The 20,816-nt window shown below is 39.5% G+C and overlaps 2 protein-coding genes across 5 annotated transcripts; one reads left to right on the forward strand and one right to left on the reverse strand.

Moving 5' to 3' along the window:
* Positions 1 to 112: 112 nt before the first annotated feature.
* On the forward strand, positions 113 to 18,968 carry LOC306871668 (rabankyrin-5-like). Of its 4 annotated transcripts, XR_013784357.1 has the most exons (26): positions 113 to 153; positions 1,820 to 2,024; positions 3,382 to 3,500; positions 3,660 to 3,795; positions 5,685 to 5,808; positions 9,301 to 9,450; positions 9,874 to 10,039; positions 10,231 to 10,435; positions 10,535 to 10,603; positions 11,032 to 11,231; positions 11,316 to 11,413; positions 12,074 to 12,284; positions 12,382 to 12,480; positions 12,568 to 12,721; positions 12,948 to 13,116; positions 13,254 to 13,372; positions 14,320 to 14,476; positions 14,622 to 14,822; positions 14,913 to 15,089; positions 15,184 to 15,331; positions 16,416 to 16,506; positions 16,621 to 16,745; positions 16,858 to 17,004; positions 17,099 to 17,189; positions 17,340 to 17,555; positions 17,945 to 18,968. XR_013784357.1 is itself a non-coding variant. In XM_079419754.1 (25 exons), the coding sequence occupies exons 1-25, from the start codon at positions 144 to 146 to the stop codon at positions 17,470 to 17,472; spliced, it is 3,504 nt and encodes a 1,167-aa protein (XP_079275880.1). In that variant the 5' UTR covers positions 113 to 143; the 3' UTR covers positions 17,473 to 18,968. The 4 variants fall into 4 exon arrangements, 2 of the variants coding, with proteins under 2 accessions (XP_079275880.1, XP_079275881.1); XR_013784356.1 differs by having other exon boundaries at positions 16,621 to 16,749; positions 17,340 to 18,968; XM_079419754.1 differs by having other exon boundaries at positions 17,340 to 18,968.
* Positions 18,670 to 20,523, reverse strand: LOC306871669 (neuferricin). Its single transcript, XM_079419756.1, has 4 exons — positions 20,086 to 20,523; positions 19,860 to 20,000; positions 19,481 to 19,667; positions 18,670 to 19,389 (listed from the first exon to the last, which is right to left on the reverse strand). The coding sequence occupies exons 1-4, from the start codon at positions 20,381 to 20,383 to the stop codon at positions 19,212 to 19,214; spliced, it is 804 nt and encodes a 267-aa protein (XP_079275882.1). The 5' UTR covers positions 20,384 to 20,523; the 3' UTR covers positions 18,670 to 19,211.
* Between the last annotated feature and the right edge of the window lie 293 nt (positions 20,524 to 20,816).

Consider the following 20,816-nt stretch of genomic DNA (forward strand, 5'->3'; position numbering starts at 1 on the left):
GCACATTATTTAAACTGTCATTGATAATATAATTTACAAACGTAATGTATCGCTGGCTCAGTGCTTACACACACACACACACACACACAAAACCTTCCTCCCGCGGTCTCTCGCGGTAGTAGGCGACCAGCCACGGATCCAACATGGCGGAAGGTATGAGAATGGTTTCTTTCTTATTTTTCACGCCCTTTCTTTTTATCACATGCAGCGGTTGTAACTTTACACGGTGGGCAGATCTAATAATGCATTTAACTGAGATCAACACAGCCAGTTGGTAACAAATATCGCGTACCACTGAAAATAGCCTCATTATTGCTTAGATTGCATTTTCCAGCTAGCTGGTTGCAAGTCAGGTGGTGGGCTGGGCGGTGGTAATAAAAATGTGCCGGGTGATTTGAGCTCTAAGAAAAGAAATATAAGATAAATGCTTTTTTTAGAGATGTCTTCAGTTTTATTTGTGGCAGAACATCCAACGTTATGATTCTGAAATGGAAATTGTTGAAACATTGTCGTCATCTATTGTGATTTTGGGCTTGCCTTCTCATCAGAATTTTCCCTTTTATTAGTCTTTATCCTGTTCTTCGTAATCTCAAGTGATAAATTCACCTGTATACAAGCTGGTTATTAAATGTGCATTTGATAAAACACGACAGATATTTGAAACGGTACAAATAAATAAACCTATTAGCTCTTCAGTGTTGTTATATACGGATAAGGCGGTTGCACCCGTTATTTTATCAGCTCATGTGACATCTCCCTTCTTTATCTTTCTACAACATGCTGTAACAAAATAACGCATGTAAATGTCAGCTTCTTCAAACAGCGTAAGAACACTTTTACAATCTTTCCGGCATGTCTAATAATAACAGTAGTGCAGTTGTATTATAATAATGCATCCATGTAATGTTAGTAAAGAGCATATTGGTTGAAGCCATGGTTGGTAATTTTATTAGGCTGTACCTCTTTCTGAATAAAGATTAATAGAGCAATTTATTGTATACTAATTATACAATTTCCAGATAGTCGAGAATTAATTCATGTAAATACTTGTTGGTATTGCAAGCAGGTTATTGCTTCACAAGGTTCCCTGTCATCTGATTGGCTGATGAGCTTTTTAAATATTTTATGGGACCTATTTGGATGGGACCTAGTTGCTGATTGCTTAGGACACTGGATGCTTGAATCTAGGCTAAAGGCAAATGGCTCACATATTAAACTGAGAACATGCTAATCCTTTGCTTACAGGCACACAGGCTTAATTGGTTGCAATGACTAGGGTAGACTTTTCTTTTTGCAAAAATTACAGCTTTCATATTACATTTAAGAAATAAATTCAAGGAAAGAGGAAGGAAGCGGCCCGTGTTGGAATGCAGGTTAAGCTGAGAAATCCTCTAGTTACAGATCCAAGGCAATTACCACACTGTGGATGGCGAGTTTAAAGTTGTTATTTTGTGGTTTGAGTGGAATGATATGGATCCTGAGGGTGTATATGAACGCTTGTGTTTGTTGTTCATAAATTAGATCATGTTGAAAGTGTTTTTAATTTTCAAAAAGCAGAAAGACAGTTTTCCTCACATATGGTCGGTTTGGGAAGTCTGTCTGTGTCCGCGGTTTTCATATGAAATCTGTTTTGTCTCTCTCTTTCTCTTCTTCATGGCATTTCCACTTCCCTTTTGCATTACCCATCACATTTCACTTGAACTGTTTATTACCCATAAATTTTCTCCTTATACACCGTGTGCTTATTACTTATTACTACTACTTGTCATCTCTCCCCTTCTTGCCCCTCATCTCTCCATCATTTTCATCATACCTGCAGAGGAGGTGCAGAAATTGCAGAAGCACCTTGCTCTGCTGAGGCAGGAGTATGTGAAGATGCAGCAGAAGCTGGTGGAGACGGAGAGGCGGTGCTCCGTGTTGGCCGCCCAGGCCTCTCTCCCCGGCTCCACCCCCCAGGCCAGTGACTCCTTCATCAGCCGCCTGCTGGCTATCGTGGCTGACCTTTATCAGCAAGAGCATTACAGGTGAGCACTGGATGTAAACTGTCATTTACTGTTAGATGAGGTCGTATTTACCCTCAGAGGCAAAAGAAATAGGAACTTAAAAAGATGCACAATATTAAACATTTTTATCAATGTTGTTTTTTTTTTTGTATTTTGATTTTTTTTTTCATGATAATGAAACTTATTTTTTTCCACTGTATGGGAAAAATTGCATTTACTGTAATAAAATATATATTTTTTCTTATTAAAATTAGCATGGATTATAAATGCCAAATGATTTATACTTGCAATACTTGTTACCAAATACGGTTTACAGACGGTTTCTCTTTATAGGCCGGCTGCATTATCTTATGTAAAACTTTTTTTTTCCTTGTTTTTTTGTGGTGAAATATGACCTAGACATCATTGTTCAGCTCTTGACAGTTTTTATAAGATTCACACAGTTATTGAAATATGTAAGTTTTTCTGTGTCTTTGACTTGATTTGAATTTTTGCTACCGCTAGTGTATTTAAGTTTTGATTTGCAGTTTAATTTAGCTTCTAAGTGCATTAAAGGAACACTCCACTTTTTTTGGAAATAGGCTCATTTTACAACTCCCCTAGAGTTAAACAGTTGAGTTTTACAGTTTTTGAATCCATTCAGCCGATCTCCGGGTCTGGTGGTAGCACTTTTAGCTTATCTTAGCACAGATCATTGAATCGGATTAGACCATTAGCATTTGGTCATCAAAAGTGACCAAAGAGTTTTCCTATTTAAAGCTTGACTCTTTTGTAGTTATATCGTGTACTAAGACTGACGGAAAATGAAAAGTTGCTATTTTCTAGGATGATATGGCTAGGAACTATACTCTCGTTCCGGCGTAATAATCAAGGAACTTTGCTGCCGTACCGTGGCTGCAGCAGGCGCAATGATATTACGCAGCACCTGAAAGTAGTTCCCAGCTAGGTAACTAGTTATGATATAGCTGGGGACTACTTTCAGGCGCTGCGTAATATCATTGCGCCTGCTGCAGCCATTCAAAAACGGTAAAACTCATCTGTTTAACTCTAGGGGAGTTGTAAAATGAGCCTATTTCCAAAAAAAGTGGAGTGTTCTTTTAAAGCTGGCTGAAAGGGTTTTAATATGTCTGCTGGGTCAGTAGAGTTAGGACGTTGTATTGCTGTTGTATTTCTTTATATTGCACCATGTTCTTATGAAGTTACAGAATGATCCGCCTGAGATTTGAGCCCAGACTGTAGTCTCAGATCTGACCTCACTGAGACCATTGCATAACACATAAGCTGTAATGCGTCAAATGATATGGTAGAAGCTGACTGTATATTTCACAGGGATGCTGTGTAAAGTCAGTATGACAATATCAATGTTATATTCTCCTAGTGATCTAAAGGTGAAGATTGGACAGCAGAGGTTCAGTGCTCATAAATTCGTGCTGGCTGCTCGGAGTGAAATCTGGAGCTTAGCCAACATGGCCTCCACCTCAGAACTGGATCTCTCAGGTAACAATGGCTTCTCTGTTTCCTACAACCCGCACTAGAAAAGTAGGATGATTATATTTTTTCCCTTATTGTTTAAATGCAGTATGCAGCAATGTCAAATCCTTCAAAACTGAACCTGCTGTTGGATTCTTTCCTGTGCTTTCCCATGTGACTTCCTAGATGCCAAACCAGAGGTTGCTATGGCAATGCTGCGCTGGGCGTACACGGATGATCTGGAGTTGAATGGAGACGATGGCTTCCTCATCAACCTGATGAAGCTGGCCAACCGCTTCCAGCTCCATCTTCTGCGAGAAAGGTGGGAACAGTGTCTTTAGAATAACAGATGCAAATGACTGGATAGATTTATGACTCGTTGTGTCTTTCTTTACATCTTATTGTGGTTCACCAGTAGAAAGGTTACCATGAAAGTGCTGTTATCGATCACTCAACATATTAGAATTTCAACTACAAGTATATAAAGCACCCCTCAGCATGGATTGATGCAAACACAAAGGCTTTTGGTAATGAATCTTATGCTTATGATTTTCGCAATGCGGAAAACGTGGACAAAATCGTGGAATCCAGACATGAAAAACGGAATTTACTGTAGAACACGGAATGTCACAGAATTTGACAAATTTGGATAGATACATCAAAAGTAGATCAGTACACTTGAATCAAAACGGAATATGGACTAGTGTCTGTGAATATTAAGCTGCAAACATACCATTTAAATAGGAATCCTGTATATTCTGCGTGTCTCAGTGTGAATGAATGGAATAGGCATGGTTTTGTTTACTAACGTTAGACACATACTGAAGCGCACGTGGCGCTCGCGGTGTTTTCGGCCTCTGCTGACTCAATATATGAGTACATGAACACATGAACATAATTTCTAGTCACTTAATGAGCATTTATTTTGAGTGAAACTATCTTCATATCATATATAAACAGAAACTTACAGGTCTTCACAGCAACCCGTCAAAATAACAGTTCGGTTTAACTTGACAAAATTGTGACAGAAATATTACTTAATGTAATGATAGTATTACTTCTAATAATAAAATTAATATTAAAACATTAATTTTCAAGGAATGTTTACCAGAGTTTAATTAACAGAAAAATGTAAATACAAAACAGGTATTTCTGAAAAGAATAATAATTAAAAAAAAAATCAATTAATTAGAGATGCTTTTGATTATTAATATTTAATGAAACCATTCAAGTGAATGGAAAACAGAATTTGGTAAAAATAAAACTCAATTCGAAGAAAACAATAAAATGTATTTCATAGGGCCTTAAAAATTGTATTTTATTTTACCATGTAAAAATTGTAGGTTTCATGATTTTCAGTTAATTAGACATGCTTTTTGGTGAATAAAATTTAATTTAACCATTAAAACAGAGTCGGGAAAAAAATGGAATCCAGAAAAATTTAAACTGAAAGAATAAAATGATACTTGGGGAAAAAATGAAATGGATTTCATAGGGCCCTACACTTGATTACTAAAGCATTTGCATATGCATCACACCATAATTTTTAGTCACTCTGGTCCTTCACAGAGTCATATTCATCAAATTAAATCTCCCTGAAAGCATGCGCTCTTTTACCTGAAAGAGGCTTATAGTTAAACAGTGATGCCCCATCATAAAAATGCCCTTGAGTCAAGTACGTAATCCTCTCCCATCAATAGTTACGCTTAAGTTGCTTTAGATAAAAGCAGTCGCTAAGTGGCATGCAGACAGGCTACATGCTTTTATGCTAATGAAATGATCAACTTTTATTCCTGAGTGCTGCAACTACAGAACAACTGCAACTACAGAACAACTTTGATAAATTTTAGTAACATTATGCATATTTGTACTGTCACTTTTGATCATTCTACATACTTGCTGAATATATGTATTAATTTCTTAAAATAAAACATTACTGATCCCAAACTTTAGAAGTTTTAGCATACTGGATATAAAAAATGTGTGATGCTAAAATCAGAAGGAGAAATATGGAAAAAGGAATAATGTATTAACCCATATAAATGATAAATGGTCATGTGATAATAGGGGTCATTCTTTTTTTAAATAAAGAGAAAATAATGAGAAATTTTACATTTAATGAGCATGTCTAAATAATTTCAAAACTGAGTTGTTGATGTTGAAGAATAAGCAGTGAGCTCTATGAACACAAACATTGTTTTTCAAATCCAGATGTGAAAAAGGAGTGATGTCGTCAGTGAACGTGAGGAACTGTATCAGGTTCTACCAGACAGCCGAAGAGCTGGACGCCACAACATTGATGAACTATTGCGGAGAAATCATCGCCAGTCACTGGGTGAGTCAGAAGAATCGAGTCATCATCCTCGTCCTTGAAAAACCCATCAGATGTGGAATTGATTCTATAGATACGCATAGCTTTGATATTCATTGCATTTGCCAGTAATACACTACAGATCTAGGCATCACTTTATCAGCAATAATAAGATAAATATTGATTAATAGCCTTCCTCCTTGGCTCTCTGTTTAAAAGCAGCAGGATTTTGTTGTTGTCCTTGATGTTTGGAGTGTCTTTTATGACTCCTTGTAAATCCCCACAAGGCATAATGATTGATTCTCAAGGTTATGTTTATTAGATTAGATTAGATTAGATTAGATTCAACTTTATTGTCATTGCACATGTAAGGTACAGGGCAACGAAATGCAGTTAGCATCTAACCAGAAGTGCAATAAGCAGAGGTACAGGATATACAGTGCCTACAATATGTTACATATGTACAGGAATATACAGATAAGGCAGTAGTACTATGGACATAATTTACAAGTTTTTAAATACTATCAGTGTGATATACAGATGGGTGATATGAACATACTATACAGATGGATTGTGCAGTAAATGTATGTACAGTAGTACTATGGACATAATTTACAAGTTTTTAAATACTATCAGTATGATATACAGATGGGTGATATGAACATACTATACAGATGGGTTGTGCAGTAAATGTATGTACACAATGAGCAAAAACTATGAAAATAATTACAAATGGATATGAATAAGCTATAAATTAAGATATATAAACACTAGTGCAATGAACATTGAAAGTGCATAGAAATAAAAATTTACAGTACATGGTACTCAGTGTAGATTGGTTGTTGTTTTGTTTTTTTTAATCGATTTAATGATGGGGAGGGGTGAAGAGTTTGTAGTGGTGTGTGAGGGGGGTATCATAGGCCAGAGTTTAGTAGGGAAACAGCTGTAGGGAAAAAGCTGTTCCTGAGTCTGCTTGTCCTTGTTCGGAGGCTCCTGAAGCGCCTCCCAGAGGGCAGTAAGTTAAACAGTCTATGGTCAGGGTGAGAGGAGTCCTTAAGAATGCTGCGAGCTCGACGTAAACAGCGTTTTCTCTGGACGTCCTCAATGGCAGGGAGTGGTGTCCCTGTGATGCGTTGGGCGGTTTTTACCACCCTCTGTAGTGCCTTGCGGTCAGCAACTGTGCAGTTCCCATACCAGACTGTGATGCAGTTGGTCAGGATGCTTTCAATTGCACACCGGTAGAAGTTCCGCTGGATGATTGGAGACAGGTGGTTCTTCTTCAGTGTCCTAAGGAAGAAGAGGCGTTGGTGAGCCTTCTTGACTAGGCTGGATGTGTTGGTGGTCCAGGTCAGGTCCTCCGAGATGTGGGTTCCCAGGAACTTGAAGCTGGAGACACGTTCAACAACCATCCCATTAATGTGGATGGGGTCATGCGTTCCACTTTTCTTCTTCCTGAAGTCCACAATGAGTTCCTTTGTCTTGCTGGTGTTGAGGAGCAGGCTATTGTCAGCACACCATGCAGCCAGGTGCTGTACCTCCTCCCTGTAGGCAGTCTCATCGTTGTCTTTGATGAGGCCAATCACTGTGGTGTCGTCAGCAAACTTGATGATGGAGTTGGATCCATGCACAGGCCTGCAGTCATGGGTGTAGAGGGAGTAGAGAAATGGGCTCCGCACACAGCCCTGTGGTACGCCGGTGTTGAGTGTGATGGTGGTGGAGCAGGTGAGGCCTGACCTAACATGCTGAGGTCTGTTGGTCAGAAAGTCCATAATCCAGCTGCAAAGGGAGGTGTTAACACCCAAGTCTCCAAGTTTAGTGGTCAGCTTGGAGGGAATGACGGTGTTGAATGCTGAGCTGAAATCAACAAATAATATCCGTGCATATGTGTTGTTATTATCCAGGTGTGTGAGTACCGAGTGCAGTACTGTGCCTACTGCATCCTCAGTGCTTCTATTGCTTCTATAGGCAAATTGGTGTGGGTCCAGTGTGGGTGGGAGGCAGTTCTTGAGGTGTGCCAGGACCAGTCGCTCAAAGCACTTCATAACAATGGGTGTGAGTGCTACGGGGCGGTAGTCATTCAGGCACGTTGGGGAGGAGTGTTTCGGCACTGGCACAATGGATGTCGACTTAAAGCATGTTGGCACCATTGCTTGGGTGAGTGACAGGTTGAAAATGTCTGTGACGACCCCTGCGAGCTGCTCTGCACATGTCCTGAGCACACGTCCAGGAATGCCGTCTGGGCCAGCAGCCTTGTATGCGTTGATCCGGCTCAATGCTGTGCAGACATCTGTGGAGGTGAGTTTGAGGGTCTGATGGTCTTCTGAGAGTGTGATCTTGGTGGCTGTCTCCTTGTTGTTGTTGTCAAAGCGAGCATAAAAGTCATTTAGCTCGTTAAGGAAGGAGACGTCTGTGACCGTTGGAGTGGAGTTGCATGGCTTGTAGTCACTGATGACCTGGATGCCCTGCCACATGCGCCGGGGGTCAGAGTTGGAAAAATGCTCCTCTACCTTTAGCTTGTAGCAGTGCTTGGCCTTCTTGATGCCCCTCTTCAGGTTAGCCCTGGATATGCTGTAGGCCTGAGCGTCATCTGATCTGAAAGCAGTGTTGCGGGCTTTCAGCAAGAGCCGCACTTCCTTGTTCATCCATGGCTTCTGATTAGGGTACGTTGTGATCTGTTTCTCTGTTGTGACACTGTCAATGGAGGTATTGATGTAATCCAGTACAGAGGTGGTATAGATATCAATGTCTGTGTGAGAGCCACTGGCAGCCTGAGAAGCAAACATACTCCAGTCCGTGTGTTGAAACTTGTCCTGAAGTACAGACTCTGCTCCCATTGGCCACACTTTGATGGTCTTCACTGATGGCTTCACACGGTTGATGAGGGGTGAATACTTGGGGGTGAGAAACAAAGAAAGGTGATCAGACTGTCCGAGGTGGGGGAGGGGAGTCGCGATGTAAGCTCCAGCGATGTTTGTGTAAACATGATCCAAAGTTTTTTCTCCTCTAGTGTGGCAGGAGACATGCTGATGGAATTTGGGGAGCACTGTCTTTAAGTTGGAGTGATTAAAATCACCCGCAACAATAAATGCAGCTTCCGGGTGTACAGTCTGTTGTTTACTAATGGCCGCATGCAGTTCGTTCATAGCAAGCTTGGCATTAGCATCCGGGGGAATATAGGCTGCAGTTATGATGGTGGAAGTGAACTCCCGCGGCAGATAGAAAGGTCTACACCAGGATGGTAAAGGAAACACTGTGGTGGGTTTACAGATGCTCTCTCCGCTGAGCGAAACCAAACACATCGATATGGGCTTAGCAGACCTTGAACAAGACCTTGATATAGACCAGAGGGAGATTGAGATTTGCATAATTATTAAAGAAGCCATCTGCTGTTTTAAAGGAGGAAATTATTCCGCATTGCTTTTTTTTAAGTGTGTGTTAAGGTAGAATGGAGAGTTTCCAAATGAATAGATGGTTAAATATGTTTCATATTGTCTTTTTCTTTACCCTCTCAAACAGGATGATCTTCGGAAAGAGGACTTCAGTACCATGGATGCTCAGCTGCTCTATAAAATGATCAAATCTAAGACTGAGTACCCCCTTCACAAAGCAATTAAAGTAGAACGAGAAGATGTGGTCTTCCTTTATCTAATTGAGATGGATGCCCAGGTAAAAAGCCAGCACTGAATCAAAGATGTTTTACTGCTATTTAAACAGTGATTGAAAATAAATCATATCTGGTGATGTTTTTGTATGGTGAATGCTTACCTTAGTGGTGATTGCATGGCAAAGTCATTAGGATAACTTTATTTTAAGGTCCAGTTCTCACTATTAACTAACTATTAGCTATGACTTTTGCCTCAGTAAACTCCTCTAATTTGCTGTTTATCAGTAGTTAGTAAGGTAGTTGCGAAATTTAGGTATAGGTTCTGAAAAAAGGATCTGAAAAATGGTCATGCAGAAAAAGGCATTAATATGTGCTTTTTAAAGGTCGATGAACAGCCAATATGCTAGTAATATGAATGCCAGTTAATACTGAGAATTTGTCCTTAAAATAAAGTCAACCCATGTTTCTTTTATTTAATTCCTAAGTTACCTGGAAAGCTGAATGAGCTGGACAATAATGGAAACTTTGCGCTGGATCTGGCTCTGTCCAAGAAGCTGGAGAGCATTGCCACCACACTGGTCAACAACAAGGCAGATGTTGACATGGTGGACCAGAGCGGCTGGAGTCTTCTTCACAAGGCCATCCAGAGAGGTGACGAGTGCTTGTATTTGGCCAGAGGGAATAATCGAATGTGGCACTTTTTTTACAACAAATCTGAAGTTGACACAAAGCCACTTTCGCTTACAAAAACTGCTGCAAAAATTTTAAGAATCTTGAGAGAAGCTTTTTATTTTCATTTAGTGGTTTAAGTACTCTACCCATCTCTTTCCCTGTCTTTTTAGGAGATGAATTTGCCTCCACTTTTCTGATCCGTCACTCTGCACAGGTGAACGCTGCCACAGTGGGGGCAGTGGAGACACCGCTGCACCTGGTCTGCTCTTTCAGCCCAAAGAAACATAGTGGTGCAGTTATGGCTGGCATGGCCCACATCGCTGAGGCTCTGCTCAAAGCTGGCGCCAACCCGAACATGCAAAACAGCAAAGGACGGTGGGTAGCATTAAGTCTTCTGCATTAATGACTATGTTTATGGGGGTAGAACTTATTCAGTGTATTCATCACTTAATATTTCCATTGTCTAATTCTTAGGACGCCATTACATGAGGCTGTGGTGTCAGGAAATGAACCGGTCTTTAACCAGCTGCTGCAGTGCAAACAGTAAGTTTAAACAAGCTTTATCTTTTTCAAAACGAATGATCGGAAATGATTGTTGAAGTTAATGGAAAAGTATTCTACGTGAAATATCTGTATTCATGTAATACACAAAGTTATCTAAAACTTGTGTTTTAAAATGTACAAATGCAACAGAGTACAGTGTATCCCATGATGTGTTTTTAATCTGTGATTTATTGTGATTAAGGAACTGGATATAATATCATAATGTGATTTGTAATCTTTATCTTGACTTGGACTACCAAGAGTTAATTAAATGAAAAATAAACATGATGTATTTTTCATGTGGTCTGTTTAAAAAAAAAAAGCATAAAAGAGCAAGTGTATACTGTTTAGTATGCTAGCGTTCCAAACATAGAGAGAGTTGCCTCTATACCTGGTGTAACACTGTAATCTTTCCTGTTCGTGCTTAGATTGGACCTTGAGCTGAAAGACCATGAGGGCAGCACGGCACTGTGGCTGGCTCTGCAGTACATCACTGTGGCCTCTGACCCCTCCGTCAACCCTTTTGAGGATGAAGTGCCGGTTGTGAATGGAACCTCATTTGACGAGAACAGTTTTGCAGCGCAGCTCATACAGAGAGGAAGCAATCCTGATGCACCAGACTCCAATGGTAACTTGCACTTTATAAAATGTCTATCTGTCCTTTTAGTCATTACTTCTTTCATATCTATTAATCACGACATCTTGTCCACAGGTAACTGCCTCATGCAGAGAGCAGCTATCGTAGGAAGTGAAGCAGCCGCTATCTTCCTGGCTACACATGGAGCTAAAGTCAATCACACCAACAAATGGGTGAGTCTGTCAGCTTTGATTAGAAATCCACTGCCAGTCACATGTTTGAATTTAAAATAATAGTGTAGTCATCAAATCAGTTAAATATATATATACATTACTGTAAGATGATTTTTTAAAGAAATTACTTTTTCAACAAGGACATTAAATTGATCAAAAAGTGACAGTAAAGACATTTGCGATGTTATAAAATATTTCTAATTCAAATAAATGCTCTTATTTTGAGCTTCAGATTGTTCAACAGTTTTCAGCATTGATAATAATCAGAAATGTTTCTTGAGCAGCATATCAGCATATTAGAATGATTTCTGAATTTCTGAGTAATGATGCTGGAAATTCAGCTTTGCCATTATAGGAATAAATTACATTTTAAAATATTTTAAAATTGAATGCAGTTATTTAAAATAATATATTACAATATAACAGTTTTTAAGTTTTTTTTTGATCATTGCCTGTGTATTGATAAATGCAGCCATGGTGAGCATAAGAGACTTATTTTAAAGACATTTGAATGGTATATATACATCTGAAATCTATTAATTACATGTAATAACACATGAGTAGTAGTAAAGAGATGGATTATTACAAATTAAATATTTATTATTATTTTTATATTTATTCCCCCCCCCCCCCCCCCCCCCCCCCCTTTTTTTTTTTTAGGGTGAGACTCCCCTTCACACGGCTTGCCGCTGTGGCTTGGCAGGGCTGACAGCAGAGCTGCTTCAGCAGGGGGCGAATCCTAACCTGCAGACTGAGAGCGCCCTGCCTGATGGAGTTGAGAAAAATCAAGGAGTCTCCCTGCAGAGTCCACTCCACCTGGCCATCATTCACAACCACCCAGATGTGGTGTCTGTCATACTAGAGCAGAAAGGTGAGGGATGAGAGAGGATGTTTGATTTCTTTGTTGATCTATGCAGCTGTGCCATCTCTTGTCACTCATAACTGTATTTTTGCTCCATCTCTCATAGCTAATGCACTACATGCCACGAACAACCTGCAGATCATCCCTGACTTCAGTTTGAAAGACTCTATGGATCAGACTGTTTTGGGTCTTGCACTCTGGACCGGTGGGTTCTGTTAAAATCTCCTTCTGCGAGTTCACTATTCATGCAGATCTTTCACTTTTTCATGTATCATCTTATTTGCATCACTAGGTATGCACACTATTGCCGCACAGCTGCTGGGTTCTGGAGCAGCTATTAATGACACCATGTCTGATGGACAAACACTACTGCACATGGCCATTAAGAGACAGGACAGCAAGAGCGCCCTCTTCCTGCTGGAGCACCAGGCCGACATCAACGTCAGGTACTACACCTACCTGATAGAGCTATAAAACGTTGGTTAGCATACATCCCCCAGACATGTTGAGATGTGGTGTTAGTGTCAGCAGTGAGGGTTTGAGTCCTGCTTGTCGTGTGTCCCAATCCCATCCCCTCTCTGCTTTTGCTGAAAGAGTTGACAAATGTAATAGCTGATAATTTATGAAAACATGAACATAAATCCTCAAACTACAAATCATGCTTTGTTTCAGGACACAGGAGGGGCAGACAGCTTTACAGTTGGCCATCAGTAACCAGCTTCCTTTAGTAGTGGACGCCATCTGCACAAGAGGAGCGGACATGTCAGTGGTGGATGAGAAGGGTGATCCTCCACTCTGGCTGGCTCTAGAAAACGGTTTGGAGGACATCGCTTCCACACTGGTGAGAACTTTATTCTATTTACCAATTGGGATCCTTAAACTGGGATTCCTAAACATTCTATTATATCTTGAAACATTTAGTTTTCCATATTTTTGTTAAAATATTTGACTTGATTTTTTAAAATTTTTATTGAATAGGTCAGGCACGGGTGTGATGCAACCTGTTGGAGTTCAGGGCCTGGAGGATCCCAGCAGACTCTTCTCCACAGAGCCATTGATGAGAACAACGAGATCACTGCCTGCTTCCTTATACGCAGGTTTGCAAAACGTCTCCTTATTTTATTTTGCTTCTGAGCAGAAATTGCATTGCAAAAAATGAATATGACAGGTCATCAAAAAGACATTTTCAATACAAAGCACCAACTGACTGGTGGTGCTTCATTCCTATAGAGTGCTGCAGGGATGCCATATTTCTGTAGGCCAAAACCTAGAAATGAGTTAGCACTTTAGCATTTCCAGTTCCATTGTTTTTTGTTTAAATGCTTGAAAAAAGTTGTGCAATTAACCCCATCTCAAGATATTTTCAGGTTTTATTTTACAACATAATACCCTCGTAAAATGGCTAAATGGGACTATACTGGTGGTTGATTACCTTAAACATCATCACAACGTACAGGAAAAACATCTACTCACTAGTCTGCTTTCACAGCTTTGTTGTGTTTAGAACTGCACTCTTGTAAACTACTCAAATTTCAGGCAAAATAATTTTTAATAAAGACTTGTTTATAGCCTAGATTTAAATTTTGACCTCAGTGATTGTATTTAGACTTCAGAACTCATTAAGATGTTAATTTGTGAAGATTATCATGATGAACAAAACGTATAAGTATCAAATTTTTGTTGGTCACTGAACTTATTCTCTGTAATTATCCAAAAGCCAATAGAAAAAAATCCTATTGAGTTTATCTCAAGGAAACCAGGGTGATGTTAACTTCCGTGTTGTTCACTGCAGTGCTCTATTCAGGCTGAGACTGGTTTGGGATTACACAAGATTTTAAAAGCTTATATATAAAAAGATAGAATTGTTTTTTTTGGTCAAAAATGTCATCAAAATAATTGCATGTTATGCTGGTTAAGTTAATATAATTAATTCAGAAAAATGCCTTGCATAAATGAACGTAATTGAATACTAATTGAACAGACATTGCAAAATGTAGCTTTTCTATATCATTTCCATATCATTGATCTCAACATGTGTTTTCAGTGGCTGTGATGTGAACAGCCCGAGGAGGCCTGGTCCTAACGGTGAGGGAGATGAAGAGGCGAGGGATGGACAGAGCCCACTGCATCTGGCTGCGTCCTGGGGACTGGAGGAGGTGGCGCAGTGCCTTTTGGAGTTTGGAGCCAATGTGAACGCACAGGTTCATACAGATGCATACATTCTCTGTAGTTCTTTTTCTTTAGATGACAGAATGCAATTTAACAGGTGCTTTATGCAGATATGTTCCGTGTACACACACAGTTTAAATGCCTTGATAGCTGCAGTATCCATTTCTCTGTATGCAGGATTCAGAGGGCCGTGCTCCCACCCATGTCTCCATCAGCAACCAGCAAAGCATCATCATCCAGCTGCTCATCTCCCACCCTGAAATCCGGTTGAATATTCGAGACAGACAAGGCATGACGCCGTTTGCCTGTGCCATGACTCATAAGAACAACAAGGCTGCTGAAGCCATCCTCAAGAGAGAGCCTGGCGCTGCTGAACAGGTGTGCAGGCCTGATTATACCTACATACAAAGATGAAATATATGTGTGATGTCACAAGCCACTGGATCAATGTTCTCTGTCTTTGTCTAGGTGGATAACAAAGGTCGCAACTTCCTGCATGTCGCCGTGCAGAACTCAGACATAGAGAGTGTGCTCTTCCTTATTAGCGTACAGGCCAACGTGAACTCCAGAGTGCAGGACAGTGCTAAACTCTCTCCTTTACACCTGGCCGTACAGGCGGGATCAGAGATCATTGTCAGAAATCTGGTAAAGCAAAGATTAATTAATTTTATTTTATTTAATTTTTTCCAAGTCAAAAATTAAACATATGTGTTTTCTCATATCTATGTGTGGATTGCAGCTCTTGGCTGGTGCTAAAGTAAATGAGTTGACCAAGCATCGTCAAACAGCGCTGCATCTCGCCGCACAACAGGATCTTTCCACAATCTGCTCTGTCCTGATTGAGAATGGCGTTGATTTCGCTGCAGTAGATGAGAATGGAAACAATGGTAAACTATTGCAGTAATAGGCCTCAGTAAATCATTAAATTTATTAGCATAAAAAGTACATTTATTATGGGTCAATATCACTGTAGGGTACCTTTTGGTGTCTTGTACATAACTCATTTGCCATGATAACATAAAAATGACTATGAAAGGGTGTGTTATATTAGGCTAAGTTTTTACATTATAACAAAAGCATTATTTGGCTCTTCCGATACATTTTCTAGATTTTTTTTAGTTTTGGGTAAGAGGATGCATGTTATTTTGCTTTGTCCCATGCATTAAATTTGAATGAGAGTAGAATACAGTCAAATCGTAAAATTAAAAAAATTGTTCTCTATTAATATTTTGTTAATTTTATGTTAAACAATTTGAGTGTATTGATCATTTGGTAATAAAAACTATATTTTTATTTAATAAAAAAGAAGAGTTTTTCCATGTCCCTTGAATGGTTGTCCACCCTGTCATGTTGGGAAATCCGCCCATTTAAGAAAAGGCCATCCCCATTAGTGACAACAGATTTTTTTGTCTCTTCAGTGGCGGGAATTTCAACTGCTTAGGTGAATAAATGGGTGACTTTTCAACTGACAAATGTTCTTTGTATGAGTTTGCTTACTTGCTTTTCCCAAGCTTAACTGGTCCACCCTGTTGGCATAAAATATGCCAGAAGCGATTAGAATACAGTATTTTCAAAATATGTAAGTTTAAATATACCAAATTCTCTTCAACAACCAGACTAAATATTTAGCTAGTCACAGTTTGTTGTAAGCTAATACACTTTAATTTTGCAATGAAAATGTATTTAACAGTAATATTTATGTCCATGACAGGGTGGACATATCTTATGGTTTATGCTTCGAATAATGGCCCATAATTATCAAAAAAAATGTGTGGGAGCTCAGCTAATATGTTTCTACAGTACTTGAGTGTCTACTATTTATATGACATGACATAAAGCGAATGGGAAATTAAAACCAAACTTTTTGAGTATTGTGAGGGTTGAAAGGCACTCTGTGGTGATATTGACCCTTATATTATTCCTGTATCAATGAATTCCATTGTATCATTTCCTTATATTTCCTTCTAATAGCACTTCATCTGGCCGTGATGCAGGGGCGTCTGAATAATGTGCGTGCTCTACTCACCGAGTCCAACATAGATGCAGAGGCCTTTAATCTCAGGTTTGACTCAGAATGTCTCGCTCCACAAATATATAAAAATAAAAAACACAAAATGTGCAATTTTCATTGACATTCACTAACTTTAATAGTTTTGCCCTGTTTTCTTCTCTCTAGAGGTCAATCTCCCATGCATGTCCTTGGTCAGTACGGGAAGGAGAACGCGGCCGCAATCTTTGAGCTGTTTTTGGAGTGCATGCCAGAGTATCCCCTGGATAAACCAGACAATGAGGGGAACACAGGTAGGTGAAGTACAACCAGTTTGATTACACGGAAATGGGTAGTTTCCCATGATAATAGCAATCATGCCATTTTGATTGGATCAATGATAGTTGATGCTTCTACTCCTTCCAGTGCTTCTGTTGGCATATATGAAAGGAAATGCTAACCTGTGTCGTGCCATTGTGAGGGCGGGAGCCCGACTCGGCGTTAATAACAACCAGGGCATCAACATCTTCAACTATCAAGTTGCCACTAAGCAGCTTCTGTTCCGTCTGCTAGGTAAGAGATACAGGTTTAGGGTTTCCAAGACATTTACAATGCTGGGAGTTGTTATATCCAACTAGTCTTATGTATCACATTTTGAACGGTTCAGATATGCTATCCAAAGAGCCCCCATGGTGTGATGGTTCAAACTGCTATGAATGTATGACCAAATTTGGAGTCACCACCAGGAAACATCACTGGTATGTAGGCAACATACAGTGTTCAGTCTTTTTACTTTTATAAAGAACACACCCTTCTTTCTCTTCAAATCATAACTCCATTTATGATGATCTTCCTTTGTCCTGCCACTGAATAACTCATCCTTCATTGTCTTTTTCTTTCTCTCTTAGCCGCCATTGTGGGCGTCTTCTCTGCCATAAGTGCTCTATAAAAGAGATCCCCATCATCAAATTTGACCTGAACAAACCTGTGCGTGTATGCGACATCTGCTTTGATGTGCTGACATTGGGCGGCGTTTCCTAACACACGAGAGCAATGTGAAGGACGGGCACCAGCCAAGCTGAGCATGAACCCACGGGCTGGGCCTCGGAGGATGAAGAAATGGAGTAAGACACAAAGACGGGAAGAGCCGTTGAACAAAACCATTCCATTCTTGTCAAAGGAAAAAATACAACCATAACAGTCTGTGTTTGTTTTAGCAGTACTTCTTAGAACCAAACTATTTGATGTCGAGGATCCAGATTAAAACTTGTGGATTGCTGATGCAAATGAAAATTGTAGTTCTGAGTTCAGCTTTTGGCAAAAACCAAGTGTGATAGGAGAAGGGCAACTACTGTAAAAAGAATCATAGGGGTTTTATACAGGGCTAATGTGCTATATGGACACTATATGATTATTATTAGTACTTCATTTTCCGTCAGATTGACAAGACTAGTACATGATTCCCACTTGCAATCATGCCGTACTCGAATTGACTACTTTTTTTTTTTTACAGATTGATTAACCCCAGTTTGAAGTAGTAGATACAGTGTCTTGTGAACATTTCAGGAGGTGTGTCTAGTGTTGAATGCTGCTGGATATGAAGGGATCTGTGAAAGGTAGCCATGTTTTAAGTAATGTGAAGCCTTAATCATACTGTGCAGGGTCTTTCAGTTGTTGTATCGAGGTTTTGAACACATTTTAACCCTCGGACATTTCTCTTTCTCTGGAGTTCAAATCAAAACACTAAGAGAGAGATGGAGAAATATTCCTTGCTAGGTTAATGTTATGTTATTAGTAACATGGTCACTTAATCATTTATGAATCTGCATATTCAGTGGACTTTATTTTAACCAATCCATTAGTTTACATCATACTAAAATCTGAGAAACACTTCAGATGTGGAAGTGTTCTGATGTGGATTTCAAATTGTTTCTTGTGATTCTATTAAGCCGGACTGGTGCAGAAATCTGACATGCTTACTATGCATATGCATGACATCATTTGTAGCCTGTTTGTAGTCATCACTGCATCATAATCACACTTTATTCATTTCCGATCACCAAAGGATACATTCCAGTTAATGTTTGCCCTGGTGGAGCTGCTCGCTTGGTCTTTGTTTTCAAAAGTCTTCTCCGTGGCGTAACGCGTCACATTATGTTGACCTATCATTTTAAATGCTTTTTCATGTTCATGCTTAACAGGCGCACTTTATCAAAGTTCTTTTTTTTTTACGTTTCTGATCATATTTCAAAGCTGATTCAAGTTTTTGGTTTGTTTTTGGGGGGGAGGGCCAAATCCACAGTCTGTTATTGGTATTGTTAAATTGTACAGATAAATGTATAATATTTTTGACCACTACAACTGTTTTGTACTTAATGCAGGTTGTGCTTTTTTTTCTATGTGACAAACCTACAATTTGGCCTCTGTTTAATCTTTCTGCACATTGTATGGTATCTGTATGCTCAGATATTTAGCCTGTCGCCGCCTCTAATATCCTTTTCAAGAAAGGGAGGACAACTTTATATAAAGGACGATTGAAAAAAAAAAAAATCTATAAAATGGTCTTTTATTGAACAATCTTGATTTTATGGCACAAGTAATATACTTGGCCACAAACTGCAATGAAATTAATTAAATTAGAAACATAACTATATAAATAACAAGCTGCATTAGTCATTTGGAATGTGCCTGCTACAATAATAAACCCATCAAAAACATTTCTATGAAAAATTTGTCAAATGAAATACAGTGACTCTTATAGTGTGATGAATACTTGTAGCTTAGACTTTAGTGATACGACAGGACTCTGCATGAGGAGGACAGTCTTTGTACTCTCTGAGGTTTCGGTTCTCAGCATGAACAGGATCTGACTGTCTGATGCACACACATCGGGAATGGCCAGACCCAGGGGAGAAAAGCATTCTGGGTACTCCAACCCAGTCCCTGTGAATGCCACCACTACAAAAAAAAAAATTCAAGTTGTGTTACATTTTTAAGAAACATTAAATGTTGGCCAAAGCATTGATAGATTAAAAAGTCAAAAAATCACCTCATTGTAGAGCACCATACCCGTCCCCCACTGGCTTCGCTCCACTCAGAGTTACAGGCCGGGTACAGCTGCATCTCACTCTGAGCCTGGGCCTTTTTTTTCAGCCCCTCAGACAAGAAAGCCTCAACATGTAACAAAGCATCAGTAGGCTGCCCGGTTTCTGTGTAGAATCGGCCTATCAGTTTACCTGCAGCACAAGGGCCATACAGACAGACACCTTAAAGCGACAGTTCACCCTGAAATTAAAAAATCTGTCATCATTTGCTTTAAAATATAATTATAAATGATTATTTTTTAATAATAATATTTACATGCATAAAGACAATATACAAACATATTCTAAGAAGGTCACAATAAACTAAAGTGCATTGGTACCCACCTACTGGAGTGTAGTCCTTCTGATAAAATGACAGCCAGTCATAAAGAGCCACAATCTGGGAGTCAGTGAAATCCGAGACATCGCTACTTAAGCCAGCCTCTGTGAAATCGCCTGTAATAAACGCCCTTGATGCGTCTTTCCCTGCAGAAAAAACAACACACCGATTTCAGCAATCTCTATGCGTTAGAGTCACTCAGTAGCCTGTAAATTGCACAGTTAAACTAACCTGTAAAGAAATGATAACCGCCGCCAGGGCCGTAATGTTTCCGCCCCTTTTCAACGTTAAACACCTGTCCTAAAATGGCCAGGTACAATCCTTTACTGTTCTCTTCTCCGTTGTATAAAGACAGCTCATCTTCGGTCAGCATGCGCCCCGGAGCAGATGCTGGCCCATCACTGACCTGCTGCCGCAGCCACGACTCCAGCACATTCACAACACTGCCATAGATCGGGAATGTGAGCCACTCCGGCACCGTCCATACCGCCAGGACCATTGATATAAGAGCGACTAAATATTTCAGCATCGTGCATACAGTGTATAAAGACGAGGACGAAATGTCAAGCAGTCAGCATTTAAAATAAGAAGCATTCCGTACCGCACAACACATCGGTATTAACAATATCACATTTGTCACCATGTTTCCGGGTATGTGACTGCGCATGCGCAAATCTATTGGGCTCATATAAGCTTTTTTATATTTATAGCTTTTTTTTGTTTGTTTTTTTTTATTCAGTGAACATTAATCAACACTATAGTCTAGATAGCAACCGAAAGAAAAAATGTTAATTAAAATGTACAATTTAACAATAAAGTAGACCTACACAGAATGCAATAATTTGTTACATTTATATATTATATATTTTCTGGATACTCAACGCGCTTTACATAGAAGGGGGAGACCTCCTCATCCACCACAAGTTTAGCCTGCTTACTCTCAGAATAAAACTATGAAATTC

Source organism: Barbus barbus (genome assembly GCF_936440315.1).
Source record: "Barbus barbus genome assembly, chromosome: 6".
Taxonomy (NCBI): Eukaryota; Metazoa; Chordata; class Actinopteri; order Cypriniformes; family Cyprinidae; genus Barbus; species Barbus barbus.